Source organism: Bos mutus, chromosome X, assembly GCF_027580195.1.
Source record: "Bos mutus isolate GX-2022 chromosome X, NWIPB_WYAK_1.1, whole genome shotgun sequence".
NCBI lineage: Eukaryota > Metazoa > Chordata > Mammalia > Artiodactyla > Bovidae > Bos > Bos mutus.
Window position 1 is genome coordinate 62,128,759 of NC_091646.1, and position 17,445 is coordinate 62,146,203.

The window sequence follows — 17,445 nt, forward strand, 5'->3', positions numbered from 1 at the left end:
TCAAGGCTGTATATTATCACCCTGCTTGTTTAACTTATATGCAGAGTACATCATGAGAAATGCCGAGCTGGATGAAGCACAAGTTGGAATCAAGATTTACAGGAAAAATATCAATAACCTCAGATACGCAGATGACAACATCCTAATGGCAGAAAATGAAGAGGAATTAAAGAGCCTCTTGAAGAATATTAAAGAGAAGAGTGAAAAAGTTGGCTTAAAATTCAACATTCAAAAAAATAAAGATCATGGCATCCAGTCCCATCACTTCACAACAAATAGACGAGGAAACAATGGAAACAGTGGCAGGCTTTATTTTCTTGGGCTCCAAAATCACTGTGGACAGTGATTAAAGCCATGAAATTAAAAGACACTTATTACTTGGAAAAAACTATGCACACCTAGACAGTATATTAAAAAACAGAGACATTACTTTGCCTACAAACGTCCATATAGTCAAGTGTTAGTTGCTCAGTCATGTCCGACTCTTTGCAATCCCACAGACTGTAGTTTCCCAGTGCACAAAAAAAGTTATGTTTACTTTGTACTGCAACCTATTACATATGCAACAGTATTATTTCTGAAAATCAATTGTACATACTTTAATTTTAAAAGCTGGTATTGCTAAAAATGCTAGCCATCAACTGAGCCTTCAGTGAGTTGTAATATTTCTGTTAGTGGAGAGCTCAAAATATTATAAGAATTACCAAAATGTGACACAGAGACATGAAGTGAGCAAATGCTATTAGATCAATGGTGCTGATAGACTTGCCCAATGCAGGATTGTCACAAGCCTTCAATTTGTAAAATATGCAATAACTGCAAAGTGCAATACAGTGAAGCACAAAAAAGATATGCCTTCACTAGACTCAAACAATTTCAGGTATGTTTTATTTCTTACACTCTGCATACCTTATGATTTCCCTTTACATAACAAACTCTATATGGGGCAATAGTAAATTGCTATAAAATTGTTATAACTATTCACCTCTCTATGTAATGACTAGGACTAGAATCTACAGTCTTAAACTTGTGTCAGAAAAGAACCGTGTCAAATCTTTACCGGTAATAATCAGATATGGTTCCTGTAGTTCTCCATGCAAAACAAACGAAGCCTGCCTACATAAACTACATTTCTGTTCTTGTAGTTTGGTACTCCTCAAAGGCTAATTTGGCAATGATTTGCATCTACTTTATAAAGTTTCCTATCCCTATTTCTTTGATTTATTTTCCCTTCACTATCAGCTGTCACCCAACAGACTTTTGTTCACCCCTTTTTACTCTTTATTTCTATTTTCACTATAAAACTCCAAAGTTTTCTTTCAGCAAAATATTTTAAAAAGAGAGAGGAATAGTATTTTTTGAAGTACAGCCACTTAGTAATAAAGTTCTAACAATAGTTTTAAAAAAATACTATGACAAGGATTTTAAAGAAAGAACAGTTTGGTTTTTTTTTTTTTTTAGATCACTTATTAGACTATTAACTTCAATCACTTATCTGCTTTCACCCTTACGATATACAGTATTGAAGTATCAGCAAGCTCTAATAATTAAAAGGGAATTTTATCTTTGTACACAAATTGTGTATGTAGAACCCAGCACTGTAACTTGGGTTACTAGGCACTTAATTTAACTGTCAAATTGTAAGAAGCTCTTTGCAAAAAAAAAAAAAAAAAAAACAGATTTTTGCAGGGAGTAGCTCTTTGCAAGAGTTCCTTTGTTTCATCACTTTAGTAGCTATATTTTAACTCAGCTTTTATACCAGGTGCCTCCCTACTTCATTAATCTCTGTCCCAAGCATATCTCCCAAATCTTTTGATCACATAATGCCTTAACTTATTTGTTGATTCTTTTCTTAGACTGAAAAATAAAATGAAGAATTAACTGATTAGTAGACCTTTTCCCCAGTTACTGTATGAATGAGATAGCATCTAAAGAAAGATCACACAGAGTCAGCAAGTCTGCACACAGTGAAAGGTGATGAAGGTTCTGATCCCATCCTGAAATGATTAACTGTGATTAGCTTCCCCTTTAAAAACTTTCATGACTAGAGCAGAATCTTTGGAATGGGTTCTGGGACACAAGTCTGCCTTCTCCCCAGGTTGCCAGCCTCCTAAATAGAGTGAACTTTCCTTTCCAACCAACACTTGTGTCCCCAGTACTGGCTTTAAAGATGTAAGCAGCTGAACCTGAGTTTGGTAACAAAAGATTTAATGAGTAGCTGGTTTAAAATTGTCTTCACTATTTAAGTAGTTAATATGAATCAGAAACTATGCTCAGTGTTATGTGGCAGCTTGGATGGGAGGGGAGTTTTGGGGAGAATGCATACATGTGGATGCATGGCTAGACCCCTTCACTGTTCACCTAAAACTATTGCATTCTTAATTGGCTATACCACAATACAAAGTTTAAAAAAAGAAACTGCAATATCAAGTGGCATTAAAGATTAAAAGAAATTATTATGGAAAGCAAAACAAGGAAGCAGGCAGGGAATGCTACAGGCTCTAGGTCTTCAGTGCTGAGAGAGTCATGAAGCCAGCCTCCTCTTCTACCTTTTCTACCCTCCAGCACTGAGAATATAGGAGCTCATAAATACTTGTCTGCTTTTTTTTTTTTTTTTTTAATTAAAGTGTATCTCAGGGACAATGAAAAAAGTTTGACTGGAATTCATTTTAACCTGAGAGAGCCCTCACTCGATGTGACTGTTTACACTCCAGTCCCAATGCAGTAGTCAGTAATGAAGTTAAATGAGATCATAGTATGCCTTTATGAAAAGTATTTGATATATTAATTGATTCAACTATATCTAAAAGCATCTCTATGTATCAAGAACCAATCAAAACCAATAATTCTTTGTTTCCATAAGCTTCTATAATAAAACGTTGGGGAAATATCTTCTTGATGGTTTCATAATAATGCTAACATTTATAAAATATCTAGAAATTAAATTCAAATATGTTTTTTTTTAATAGCTGAGTTAATATTCCATTGTGTATATGTGTCACAACTTTCTTATCCATTTATCTGCTGATGAACATCTAGGTTGCTTCCATGTCCTAGCTATTGTAAACAGTGCTGTGATGAATATTGGGATACATGTGTCTCTTTCAATTCTGGTTTCCTCAGTGTGTATGCCCAGCAGTGGGATTGCTGGGTCATATGGCAGTTCTATTCCAAATTTTTTAAGGTATCTCCACACTGTTCTCCATAGTGGCTATACAAGTTTGCATTCCCACCAACAGTGTAAGAAGGTTCCCTTTTCTCCACACCCTCTCCAGTATTTATTGTTTGTAGACTTTTGGATAGCAGCCATTCTGACCGGCGTGAAATGATACCTCATTGTGGTTTTGATTTGCATTTCTCTGATAATGAGTGATGTTGAGCATCATTTCATGTTTGTTAGCCATCTGTATGTCTTCTTCAGAGAAATGTCTGTTTAGTTCTTTGGCCTATTTTGTTATTGGGTTGTTTATTTTTCTGGTATTGAGCTGCATGAGCTGCTTGTATATTTTTAAGATTAATTCCTTGTCAGCTGCTTCATTTGCTATTATTTTCTCCCATTCTGAAAGCTGTCTTTTCACCTTGTTTACAGTTTCCTTCACTGTGCAAAAGCTTTTAAGTTTAATTATGTCGATTTCTTTATTTTTGCTTTTATTTCCATTATTCTTGGAGGTGAGTCATAGAGGATCTTGCTGTGTTTTATGTTACAGTGTTATGAGAGTGTTTTGCCTATGTTTTCCTCTGGAAGTTTTGTAGTTTCTGGTCTTACATTTAGATCTTTAATCCATTTTGAGGCTACAGTCCATGAGGTCGCAGAGTCAGACACCACTGAGCAACAAACACTTTCACTTTTTAAGGCATTGGGGTCTGCAATCAGACAGATGTGTGAGTGAATCCCTGCTCTTAGAGTTGCCAGGGGGCATAACCTTAGGCAAATTAGTTAATCCTTCTAAATTTGAGTTTTCTGGTCTGTAAAATGGGCAAAATAAATGCCTAACTGATGCAATTGCCATGAGAATTAAACAAGAAAAGGTATGTAAAGCAATAAGCATAATGTCTGACATACTGGAAATGCTCAATGAATATTAGCTAATATTTGTGGGGGAGAAACATCTAAATGAGTAACCATGACACAAAACAGATGTGACTAGAGTTAAGACAAAGTTGCAAATAAATTTCTGTGAGTGATAACGTCTTCATGAAGAAGTGATTCAGGTCTTTAAGGAATTAGTATAATTTGAGCAACTTGAGATTTTTTGGAGGGGGATACGTTGAGTAGGAACATTTATTTGATTGTACAAAACATTTTTTGATTATGTTTCTTTAGAAGAACTCATTAGTTTATGAGTACTTATTTTCTGAAAAAATCTTTTCCATAAAAAGTGTCACTCAAAAAGAATTTGCAATTTTGTAACTTTCATTTCTCTTGACTTAGGTGGTTGGTACTTTAGTTTTTTAGAGATTTATTGCTTAAATGTCACAGAGAATAAAAAAGTTTGATTTTTCAAAACAATTCTTTTTAATTGCTTTGGCTTTCTGGATTGCTATGCAGGATTATAACTCTTTAAAAGCAAATCTATTAGACTAATCACATGAATTTTTAAGGTTAAAGAATCACTATTAAAATTTAATTAAAGGGAAAATATTTAATTGACATCTTATATTTCTCAATTCACTTTAGATTTGTTTGATTTAAAGAGAAAAAGTGATATAGCTGGAGGAGATATAGTTCCTTGCTGACTTTGTCAGGAGAATCCCATGGACAGAGGAATCTAGCAGGTTACAGTCCATAGGATCACAAAGAAAAGGGAAAGTGAAAGTCACTCAGTCCTGTCCGACTCTTTGCGACGCCATGGACTATACAGTCTATGGAATTCTCCAGGCCAGAATACTGGAGTGGGGCCTTTCCTTTCATCAGGGGATCTTTCAGACCCAGGGATCGAGCCAGGTCTCCTGCTTTGCAGGCGGGTTCTTTACCAGCTGAGCCACAAGGGAAGTCCAAGAAAACTGGACTGGGTAGCCTATCACTTTTCCAGGGGATCTTGCAACCCAGGAATTGAACCGGGTCTCCTGCATTGTAGGTGGATTCTTTACCAACTGAGCTATCAGGGAAGCCCAGGGTCGTGAAGAGTCAGAAACAACTAAAACAACTTAGCACAGCATAGTACACAAGAGTTCGTGAACCACACTTTGAATATTTTAGGCCTATATTGGTTTCTTAGCAGGTAAAGACTCTTCCTACCAAAGCAGGAGACATAAGAGATGTACTTTCAACCCCTGGCTTGGGAAGGTCCCCAAAGATCTCCCTGGGTCGGATGACTACTGCCATTCAAGGGAAGAAAGGAATGGCTACTTCCTCCAGTACATGGACAGAAGTGCCTATGGGGCTATAGTCTATGGGTGGTCACAAAAGTCAAACATGAATGGGTGACTAACACTCTCTTCACTTCATATCACTGTGAAGTATTTCACAACATGAAAACACATTTTCTTAGGCTATTTTAGTCCCTTTGTGCAGAAGTCACAGCAATGCATAAACTCTTGAAGTCATGCATGGGTAAAAATCTAACATATAAATAAGATGTAAAAATAAAAATCATAGATTATTTCCAAGTCTTTTTTCTCTTAATATAATTAGCCTTGTTGATGAACTCAATAAAATTTCTCAGTCTTTAAGACTAAACTCTGAATTTTAAAGGTTTGAATATTGATTGCCTTATGAGTAAAAGAGTTTCTTAGTAGGTAAATTCTAGAATAAAATGTCATGTCTGTCATCGACTCATTACAGATCTTTAGGGAATTAATTTTACCTTCCTCCTTAAGTATGAGATACTTAAAGCCATTTTCTCACTTCCTTGATCCATTTCTCTATAGGTCAGGTTGTTTATGAGTCATAAAAACATGATTAATACAAGTACTTTCTTTTACAGAAGTGGTTTCAGGTTGTCTCATCCAAAATTTCCCTAGTCATTTATGCATTCATGTGTGCATTCATTCAAAAAGAAACAATTGAGTCCCTACTGTGTGCAAGTCTCTCTACAGATCTTGCTTCTTATATCATTCTCAGCACAAAGGCACTGGTTCTTTCCTGAGAACACTGTTGGGATTGAAATTTCAAAACTGAGTAAGCTAGGTAGGCCAGAGAAGTTTTGCTAAAGACAGCTAACAGAACCTATTCTATTTCAGTCTTGGAAATTTTGAATTAAAACAGTGGAACTGGTAAGCAGAAACATTTTCATGATTCCCAATTCAATTGTTTGCTCTAATATCAGTGGTTAAATGTGCAAGTATCCTGTCTGTTACTCCAAATGACAAAGGTGTATAGGCTTGATACATTTCAAAAGAAATAGAAAGAAATTTACATTTTAAAGAAACTCTATGATTCTATTAACATTTGATATTTTAAGGAATATTCTCAGATTAATAGTATCAACCACAAAAATATAACATGGACTGTAGCTATAATATTTTATTTTATTTATGTACATACTTTGAGCTAGGACTTCACTTTAAATTTAGGTTTAGTATTTAAAGTGTCCAACTAGGCTAGAAAGTAATTAGAAGGTACTTATCTGGAATCTATAGATAATGAAGATCACAGTAGAAAACTAAATCCATCTGCATGTCAGTTGGTTAGGAAAAAAAAAAAAACTCTTTCCAAAAGTGAAAGAGAACTATGCTCCACAGCATAGAGTTTTAGCATTTGAGCAAACAAAAAGGAATTTCTATTAGATTTGAACAGTTTTGAAAGTGAAGGAAAGTTATAATACAATATATAAACTTCATTTTATATATATATATATATATATATATATATATATATATAGGCATTCTTTGCTGATTGATGACACTTTCTTTGATAGAGCATTATTATATTGTGAAAACAATAAGTTATGGAATTACAAACTGGTACAGCTCAAACCCATTATAGAACTGGAGCCTTAAGCTAGAACATTCCTAAATTCTAACACCTTAGCTTTATAGTTCATATCAAATGCATGAAATAACTTTAATGTATTTCTGATCTCACAAAAATAGTATTTGTCATTGTGTGAAAACTTATTTCTAAATCTTCATGTTCTATAGTATCTCTTTTTACAAAATTTAGAGGATTTTTTTTCATGACAGGGTGAATAAAACAGTATATAAAAAGAACACCCTTTGAGTATTTTAGCTATAATTATTCATTTTTATTAGAATGTAAAATAATTTTGTACAAGCTCCTGAATAGAAATCACAAACAAGCTAATTGCACAAATAATTTTCTGTAGAGAACATAATCCTGCATTTAAACATGCTTTATCATCTAGGCCACCAGGGAAGCTCTACAATATAAGGGTGAAAGATGAGAAATTAATTGGTCTGCTATTTTCTACACTATAACCTTGTTATAATACTATCTATTATTTGTGATCCCATGGACTATAAAATCCATAGAATTATCCAGGCCAGAGCACTGGAGTGGGTAGCCATTCCCTTCTCCAGGGAATCTTCCTAACCGAGGGATTGAAACTAGGTCTCCCGCATTGCAGGTGGATTCTTTACCGTCTGAACCACCAGGAAAGCAATACTATCTACAGGGCCAACAAATGGTTGTTAATGGTTTATAAAAATTATTTGTCTCCTATGCCAAACAGTGATGTCAATCTGACATATAAAACAATGCCAATATATTTTGGAGATTAATTTAAAAATAACAATGCCTACTTTTTCTGAGATTCTCAAAAACAATATTAGGCAGTCATAGCTGTCTGACCCAACCAAAGTTAATTAAAAACATTGTTCTCTTGCTGTATGCAAAAGAGACACTGATGTATAGAACAGTCTTTTGGACTCTGTGGGAGAGGGAGAGGGTGGGATGATTTGGGAGAATGGCATTGAAACCTATATAATATCATATATGAAACGAGTTGCCAGTACAGGTTTGATGCACCATACTGGATGCTTGGGGCTGGTGCACTGGGACGACCCAGATGGATGGTACAGGGAGGGAGGTGGGAGGAGGGTTCAGCATGGGGAACACGTGTATACCTGTGGTGGATTCATGTTGATATATGGCAAAACCAATACAATATTGTAAAGTTAAAAAATAAAATAAAAAATAAAAATAAAAACATTGTTCTCCACCTATGCTGATAGGCAACAATAGCAAACACTCTTTTGAATGAAATACAGAACAATTTGAAGCTCAGAGAAGCAAACTCACATTTGTTAAGTTTTAAAAAATGTAACAAAATACAATGGTGATAAAAACATATTATCAAGTGTCTAATAGAAATCTAGACTTGAATATTCTTCTCAAAGAATCATTAAATTATATTTAATTTTCTATAAATTTATATATAAAGATATAATAATTTAATATTTTATAAATAAATTGGAACTTTTATAAATAAATAAATAAATTTGGTAATTTATAAAATAAATTTATATAGCAATTGGTACTTCTGATGAGCAGATTTTCTTTTATGAAAAAATGTCTAAAGTAGGAGGCAACATAATATAACAAAACCTATTTTAAGATATCAGTAAATGAGTACTTATTGACTTCAGAAACAATGAATTGTTGAAAAGGAACAAAAATGAGTCCTATAATGGATGCAATATACCCTGTTAAAAGCACCCATCATTAAGACTGATGCCTTATGCTTTTAGGCTAAGAATAGTCTTCAACCTCATAATTCTAATATATATTTTTTTATTTATTTTAATTAGAGGCTAATTACATTACAATGTTGTACACAGATGTATAGAATTCTAATATATTTTAATTACTTTTCTCACAGTAAAATTGTGTCCTCATTTTGATTTCAACAACAAGAAAAATTGATGATATTGACCATTCTAAGAATCAGTAATCCTTCAGGCAGAACTTGATTTATACATAGTTCATTTATGAAAAAAATGACTAATAATTGACTGAGTGTAAGTGTTTTGTGCTACATTTTCATATTGGATAATGCAACAAATTGAAAGGAAGGGAAAATCTTCCCAAAGTGACATTGTGACTATGATTATACTTTTGTTTCATGCTTAACACAGTGATTCAATCAATAAATAACTACATAATATCTAAAATTTGCTGTTTATATATTTAAATAGTCATTCAGTTAATATACTGTTTCATTTTATTACAATTATTCTGTAATGTAGATATTATCATCTACTTTTAACAGGTAGAGTAACTGAAACTCAGAAGGTTTTGGAGGAGGTTTTCAAAAAAAATAAATTAATTTTTCAAATGTATTTAATATTTAAAATCTATGATTTGACAGTTAGTTGAATTATCATTCTGTTCATTTTATTACAAGTTTAAATACCATCATTATTTGGTCATTTATGTGACCTAAATTTTGGAGTTCCATTTCTTAATCCAGTGTTTTCAGCCTAATTAAGTTTCCAATTAATACAATATCTTAGGAAAAGATTTTCCCAAATACTTTAAATCATACTTGTGCCCTTCTTTTCCAACTACATTCAAAACAATTTCACTTTAAGTAAGACAAAGTTTTGCATATAACACAAAGTTTATAAAGATATATATATATATATTTAAAGGATATTTGCACAAATATTTTTTTTTTTTTTTTAAAAAGTCTTTATTTTTAATTGGGGAATAATTGCCTTACAATGTTGTGTTGGTTTCTGCCACACGTCAACATGCATCAGCCATAGGCATTCATATGTCCCCTCCCTCCTAAATCTGCCTCCCACCTCCAACCTCTCTAGGTTTTCAAATACCTTTTAAGATAACAAAAATGCATATAAAGTGTTAGCCTAAGATGGTCTGAATTAATCATTTAATTATTTTGCTAAACTACCTCCGTAAAAATAAAGGAAGGTCTTTTTTCCAATATCCTTAGCACTCAAAAGAAACAAGATTGTCAGATATAACCCTGAAAGATTCTCATATTCTTAATCCAAAATAACATATATTAGAGTTATAAGAAAGTTAAGAATCAGGAGAGTTTCAGAGGAAACAAGTAATTCTGACAACATTGTTTTCCCTGTTTCTTTCAGGACTCACCACATTGTCAAGTTCTTTAAAAGTGCAGGGTGCTCAAAAGAAGGAAGCCACTTAAATGATACTATATTAAAACTTTGGAAAATGTCCTAGATTAAAAGAATTTAAATTGCCCCATCCAATTCCTTTTTTGGCTTTTTTCTACATGTCTTTCATTAATAGTAATACAAACAATAAAAATCAAAGACAATTTAAAACACAAACTACATCTCTCAACAAATTAAAATGCAATCACCCAGACAGATGCTAGATAGAATCCTTGCTTTCAACCTAGAACATTTTTATTTAAAACAAACTAACTGTAATCACTATTTTATGACATTTCTCATGTACAGTAAGTCCTTTGAGAACTAAGAGTAACCTAAAGTCAAATGGCATTGGTTCTAAAGAACTTAATTTTGGCAAAAACCATCACAATATTGTAAAGTAATTAGCCTCCAATTAAAATAAATAATTTTTTTTAAATCAATCTTTTCTTTTTTCTTTTTCTCTTTGAGCTTTCAGAAAACATGTGTAATTTGAAAAAGATAATGCATTCCATTTCTTTTAAAAACACAGAATGGAGTGATCTATCTAAACCCTAGCACAAAAGCATTTAGGTGTTAATACTTACCATATGGGCATTTAGCCTTATAAGCTAGATATGAGGTACTATCATCATTGGTTAAATGCCAGTGATAGAGAAGAGAAAAATGTAGCATATGCCATATGGTTTACAAAACAAGTCATAAAGTTATTTGTTATGGCAGAAAATCCATCTATATAAGAGCTAATGCCAAGTTTATTTATACAGTGTGCTATCTAATTACCTACCACTGGAATGTTACTGGGTTTAGATACACTAATCCATTAGGCGAATGATTCTCCCCTGCAAAGAGAGGAGGGCTCTAGGTAGCCTCATGCCAAAGTCTCAGCATTTTTGTTATGCAATGAAAGTCATACTGACCCGCAATCGGAACACAGGCAAGGTAGTTGAGATTTAGCCATTTAATCTCTACAGGGAGTCCATGAGCTTGACAACAATAACACTTGCAGTCCTATGACTAAGTGACTATTAGAGGTAACAGGAAATCCTTGAAGAACATAAAGGAGAGTCACCTTCCATATTTAGGAAATGCAGTTTCCTAGATTTCTAGTGGAAAATAAGAAACAATTCCTAAAAGAAATTCAATAGATCAAAGACTTGTCCAGATACTTACGCCACAATACCTGAGAGATGGAACATTTCAGCTGTCAGGTAGGAGAGATAACTGTATAAGAAGACAAAGAGAGGTTCGATGACCCGGATGGTCTTGGTAAAGCGTGTGGTAAAGGCAGCAATCATGCCAAACAAGAGCCCAATGAAAATGCCTCCTATTCCAACCAAAAAAAACTTTCCTATCCCAGCCAAAATGTCCAATGATTTGATAGATGGCATTTCAGAGAAAGATTTGAACAGCTTATAGAGCACCTGTATTTAAAAAGAAAAAAAAAAGGATTAGAGTGAATTTACCAATCAGGAACGTCTCAATTCATGCCCTTCTAATTTGAAGTTTCTCAACTTTGAAGTTCTTCAACTCCCCATTTCCTTCCCAATATGAGTTCCTAGAAAGCTTCCTTATATCAAAAGATATTTCTACAGATGAGTATTAAATTATGCATGATTCTGTTTGAAAATTGATGGGCTGTGAATATATCCTTTATGGCTAAAATATTCTTGTAACATGACTAGGAAGACTTTGACCTATAGAAGGCATACCCTAATTTTCTCTTAATAAACTGATAAAGGTTAGTATAGTATCAAAGAAGTATTTCTATTTTTGAAAACATATTAATCATGAGTAAATCATATTATCTAAATTCATAACCTTATTCCTAGGACTAAATTGTTCAATCATGGTCTAAACCAGAATTAAATTATTATTTAAATTTCAAGGGTGAGCATAAGGGAACCTAATTAATTACCATGAAAACTCGTGTGTGGGATACTTACAACAGTAACAGCATCATTAAGGAGGGATTCTCCAAACACCAAAATGTGAAGCTTTTCATTCACATGAATTTCTTCAAATACAGAGAGTACAGCCACAGGATCTACTGCAGCAATCAAACTACCAAACCAAAGGTTATGGAGCAATGACACGTCTTTAAGGTTGAAGAGCTTCACCTGACATATGCCATAGAGGGAAAGGCCTATTCCAAATGCATTCCACATTGTTCCAACTACAGCATACAGCAGAATGGTTCCTATGTTTTCAAAAAATGGCCGACTGGGCATAAAATATCCTGCATCAAGGACTATTGGTGGAAGTAAATACAAGAAAAATATATCACTGTTCATGACTGGTGGAGATTTGTCATTTAAACTGTAAATTAGTCCTCCCATGATGAGACCTACAAATATCAAAAGGCAGCTTTCAGGTACAACTGTGGGTATCTTATTACAGAGATGAAATCCTAGAAAAGAGAAAAAAGATAGACTAGTAAACATCTTTATTATCAATCATCTCTATATGTCAGCCTTCTTGTCAAGTCTTATGATTTCAGGAAAATAACTTCTCAGTCATTTTACACTTTAATAATGACTTAATAAAGATGCAGAGGCATGAGTGAAGACACTTTCCTTTACAATGGAAAATATTTACTAATAGAATTAAAATATTCACAATTAACAGCAAGTTTATTCATATGCCCACTGAATCATTTTCAAATATGAGTATGTATTTTAAAATAGAAACAACACACTTATCAGCTTGCAGTGTTCTTCTGCTCTTCTCATGATCATAGTCAAAGACATCAGAAACTCAAAAATATAGAAATGATAACCATAATTCAAATGTCTGCTTTGAATAATAAGAGTTGAAAAGGGCTTTAGTAATCATAACTGATTCTTCATTCATAAGGAATTATAATTATTTATAAGGAAACTGAGGCCAAAGAAATGAAGCTACTTTTCATGGCTGAACAGTAAGTATGTGGTGGAGCTGGGATGACAACCCAGACAGGTATCTTGACTTTTAGCTCAATGTTCATATAATTACCCCAAACTGTCACTTAGTCTGATTGACATATATGGGCTTACATAAATGCATACTACTGAATTATCAAAATACAATCCCAATTATAAAGTTTGTTTTTCATAGAATGATATTACTCTTTCTTCCCATGAGGGAAATACAGCCATCTCTAGCAACCTACATGGCAGCAGTTCTCTGTTTTATCCTGTATTCTTTTTCCTCTGCCCACATTATATTCCACATCATCATGCTCTAGCTTACATGAAGCTTACAGAAAAATACTCTAATTATCATCGATCTTCTCTATTATAGAAAGGACCTTAATGACCATCTGAGCTAATCCATTCCTTCCTGTCTAATCCTGTCCTCACCAATACACTGCTGATATCCTTTTCTAATACATTTGTTAGTTAATTTGACTACAATTTTCTCAAGGATTGAGCATAGTTTTTACAATAATCCCTAGCACATTGATAGCACATAGAAATAGCTCAACAGATACTTATCAGATAAATAATAAACACATTTTAGAAAAGAAAGCCAGTTGGTTCATATGCTAGAGTTTATTTCGAAATATTTTCAAAAGTGCTTTCACCTATATGCTTCTATTTGATTCTCTCATCAAACCAACAGCAAAGTGTTAGTCACTCAGTTGTGTCCAACTCTTTTAGACCTCATGGTCTGTAGCCCACCAGGTTCCTCTGTCCATGGAATTCTCCAGGCAAAACTACTGGAGTGGATTGTCATTCCCTTCTCCAGGGGATCTTCCTGACCCAGGGATCTAACCCAGATCTCCTGCATTGCAGGCAGACTCTTTATCATCTGAGCCACCAGGGAAGCCCATCATACCAGCATAACAATGTAAATACTGTTATTCTCATATTAAAAATGAAAAATATGAGACAAAGAAGTACTTTACTTATCTAACACATACTTATTGATTGCCTATGTGCCAGGCACTGGCTCCTAAATTGAGTAAATTTTAAATAGCTCATAGTAATTTTATCTTTCCACTAAACCATGATGTGTCCTTCTTTATCCTCTACAGAATCACTTATTTTCTCTAGGCATTGAAATAATTTGAAAACTTCTCATGGGAAGGATGGGGCCTTATTCATCACTTTAGCCCCTGGCCACAATATAATTCTTCACACATAAAATGTGTTTAAAAATATATGTGTTGAATGATTGCTTACAAGGAAGGCTTTTTTAATTAATTAATTTATTTATTTGGTTAGCTTTTTAAATTTACATTCTCTTACAAGGTCACAGAAAAAATTATCTGTCAGTGATGGTTCAATAAATTCCTACTTTAACAAATGGGAATGGAAGACTACTGGGAAGTCCCTTTGCCCTATCATGCTGAAATTAACATTTAATTAGAAGATTTAATATAATCAACATATCTAATAATACAAAAATAATTTAAAAGAACCTGCACCCTAATAACCTTAATTATTAACCCTAATAATTTAAAAGAATTCACAAATGTTCTTTATTATCACCCAAGACAGTATGTACTTCTAATCAAGGAGGTATGTAAATGAGCATTCTAGTTCCGTTTTGTTGAACTTCACAAAGCATCTTCTCTTCCTGGGCCTCAAATTTCCTATCTACAAAATAAAGTTGGATGAGAATGATTTCTAAGGGTTTTTCCAGCTCTGACAACCTATCATGCTATGAATCTGTGGATTCTTTGTGTCATCATTAAATAATATATTTCATAAATGGTAAAGCTTTAGTATATAAAGTCACTTAAATAAAACTTTGAAATGCTGAACATGATTTATTTTAGAAGAAATTCATTTTAAAATAACAGAATTCTATAGACTTTGAAGTTTTCCTGACATTGCTTTTGTTCTGAACCTAGAAAAATGATAACGTTATCATAAATACTTTAACACCATCAAGGCAAAGGTCTGATAAATTATTAAAGAACGTAAAAGGAAAAACGGAATAAATCCCCTTAGGAGAATCATAAAGCTAGAAATTCAGGGTGTTCATAAAGTTGAAATAGTTAAAATATAACAGTTCTTTTCTTGCTGGATCTGGTCTTAGTTTGTGTTTTCTCTCAAATTCTGAGTAATGGTATAAAGGCTTATCTTTTAAAAAATAGAAAATGGACTTGTCCCACTTTGTTACTACCTGGCAACTATAGCAAGCATTCTGTGAGGAAAAAATGCTGTCTAAAGACTCAGATCAATTAGAATCATTCTATTTAGATTTCTCTGCTCTCCCTTTTAAAATTATGCCTTGTCTGCTCAACCCTTGAACAACTGGGACACTTTGCAGTCTAAGTCCCTTTGCTGGGCCTATTCCTGCCTCCTCCCACTGGGAGACCACCAACATTTGAACATGATCACTGCAAGAAGGTTTGAGCTATGAAGATAAAGATCATTTTGGCAGAGAACAGGAGGCAGATATTCCGGTTTGCCTTTCTCTGTTCTATTAGGAAAAGGGTGCCTTTCTTAACATCTGGAAAAGCCCTGAGATCCCCCCACCCACTCCATGCCCCACTGTCCCTATTAGGCAACACCCTGGGAAAGCCTTGGGAAATTCCTCACTTACCTATCTTTGCCAGAGAGGCTAACATAATCCAGAGTGTGATCTCAAAAGGAGTCTGCACATGCTGGTAATCCAGGGAGAAGAGGAGTGTGTGAGCAGATGCCACCGAGGCATTATCCTGAATTCTTTTGGATCCCCAGCTGCCATTTTCTGCCTTCAGGTTCCAGTAGTGCAGCATGCTATTCCCAGAGGTTCCCAGGAGCTGGGAGCAGAGCTGACCCAGCAGCAGAGGCAACAGGAGGCCCAGCCTGTGAGCCATCACCAGCTCTGCCAGCTGTGCTTGCTTAAGTATTTAATCTCCTTTCCAGCTGCAGCTGCTGACAAATGCGGTTTGCTGTCCTTGACCCTTAGTCTTTCTGGCTAGTATTTAATGATCAATGAAAATTTCAGCAGCTCCGTGGAGTCCCAGAAGAGAAATGCTGGGTTGTGATGCCCTGGAATGAAATTAGAACCTGAGCTAGCAAAGGGAGGAAACAGGAACAAATTCATTGATTGACATAGAAAAGGATCTTACCCCCAGTCCTAAATTCCAGGGGAAGAAAACTACTGGAACTGTATTCTGGCCACTTAGGAATCTATTTTCTTACTATAAGATAACTCCAATTCATAAAGGATATGGAAAACTATTCAAGAAGAATCCCCAAATCTCCAAAGACTATCAAGGACTGTACATATGAGAATCTTAACTAGGATGTCAAATTCCAGCTGCCTCTTGGGTAAAACGGTAAACATTAGACCTCCTTGTTTCCACAGAGAGAGGTGAAGGGGTTGAAAAAATTAAATCATCTACTCCTAAAAATTCCAGGAGAAAAACCTTTTCTTTAGTGTGAATAAGGGCCCTAGTACTTAAGAGCAGGATAGTTAAGTTCAGTTCAGTCGCTCAGTCGTGTCTGACTCTGCAACCCCATAAATCGCAGCATGCCACGCCTCCCTGTCCATCAAAAACTCCCGGAGTTTACCCAAACTCATGTCCATCCAGTCGATGATGCCATCCAGCCATCTCATCCTCTGTCGTCCCCTTCTCCACCTGCCCCCAATCCCTCCCAGCATCAGAGTCTTTTCCAATGAGTCAACTCTTCGCATGAGGTGGCCAAAGTACTGGAGTTTCAGCTTTAGCATCAGTCCTTCCAAAGAACACCCAGGACTGATCTCCTTTAGAATGGACTGGTTGGATGTCCTTGCAGTCCAATGGACTTTCAAGAGTCTTCTCCATCACCACAGTTCTTCAGTGCTCAGCCTTCTTCACAGTCCAACTCTCACATCCATAAATGACCACTGGAAAAACCATAGCCTTGGCTAGACGGACCTTTGTTGGCAAAGTAATGCCTCTGTTTTGAATATGCTATCTAGGTTGGTCATAACTTTCCTTCCAAGGAGTAAGCATCTTTTAATTTCATGGCTGCAATCACCATCTGCACTGATTTTGGAGCCCCCCAAAATAAAGTCTGACACTTTTTCCACTGTTTCCCCATCTATTTCCCATGAAGTGATGGGACCAGAGGCCATGATCTTCGTTTTCTGAGTATTGAGCTTTAAGCCAACTTTTTCAGTCTCCTCTTTCACTTTCATCAAGAGGCTTTTTAGTTTCTCTTCACTTTCTGCCATAAGGGTGGTGTCATCTGCATATCTGAGGTTATTGAGATTTCTCCCGGCAATCTTGATTCCAGCTTGTGCTTCTTCCAGCCCAGCGTTTCTCATGATGTACCCTGCATATCAGTTAATTAAGCAGGACGACAACATCCTGCCTTGACGTACTCCTTTTCCTATTTGGAACCAGTCTGTTGTTCCATGTCCAGTTCTAACTGTTGCTTCCTGACCTGCATATAGGTTTCTCAAGAGGCAGGTCAGGTGGTCTGGTATTCC

The 17,445-nt window shown here is 34.9% G+C and overlaps 1 protein-coding gene across 2 annotated transcripts in view; it reads right to left on the reverse strand.

The window, feature by feature from the left end:
- LOC102284519 (sodium/hydrogen exchanger 2) overlaps positions 1-17,445 on the reverse strand; it is a 125,129-nt gene that overhangs the window by 49,124 nt on the left and 58,560 nt on the right. For both annotated transcript variants that reach the window (XM_070366039.1, XM_070366037.1), the window contains exons 3-5: positions 15,586-16,016; positions 11,994-12,457; positions 11,221-11,471 (exon numbers count right to left, since the gene is read on the reverse strand). In XM_070366039.1, coding sequence (XP_070222140.1) covers positions 11,221-11,471; positions 11,994-12,457; positions 15,586-15,841 — 971 coding nt within the window. In that variant the 5' untranslated portion in view covers positions 15,842-16,016. The remainder of the gene's footprint in view (positions 1-11,220; positions 11,472-11,993; positions 12,458-15,585; positions 16,017-17,445) is intronic.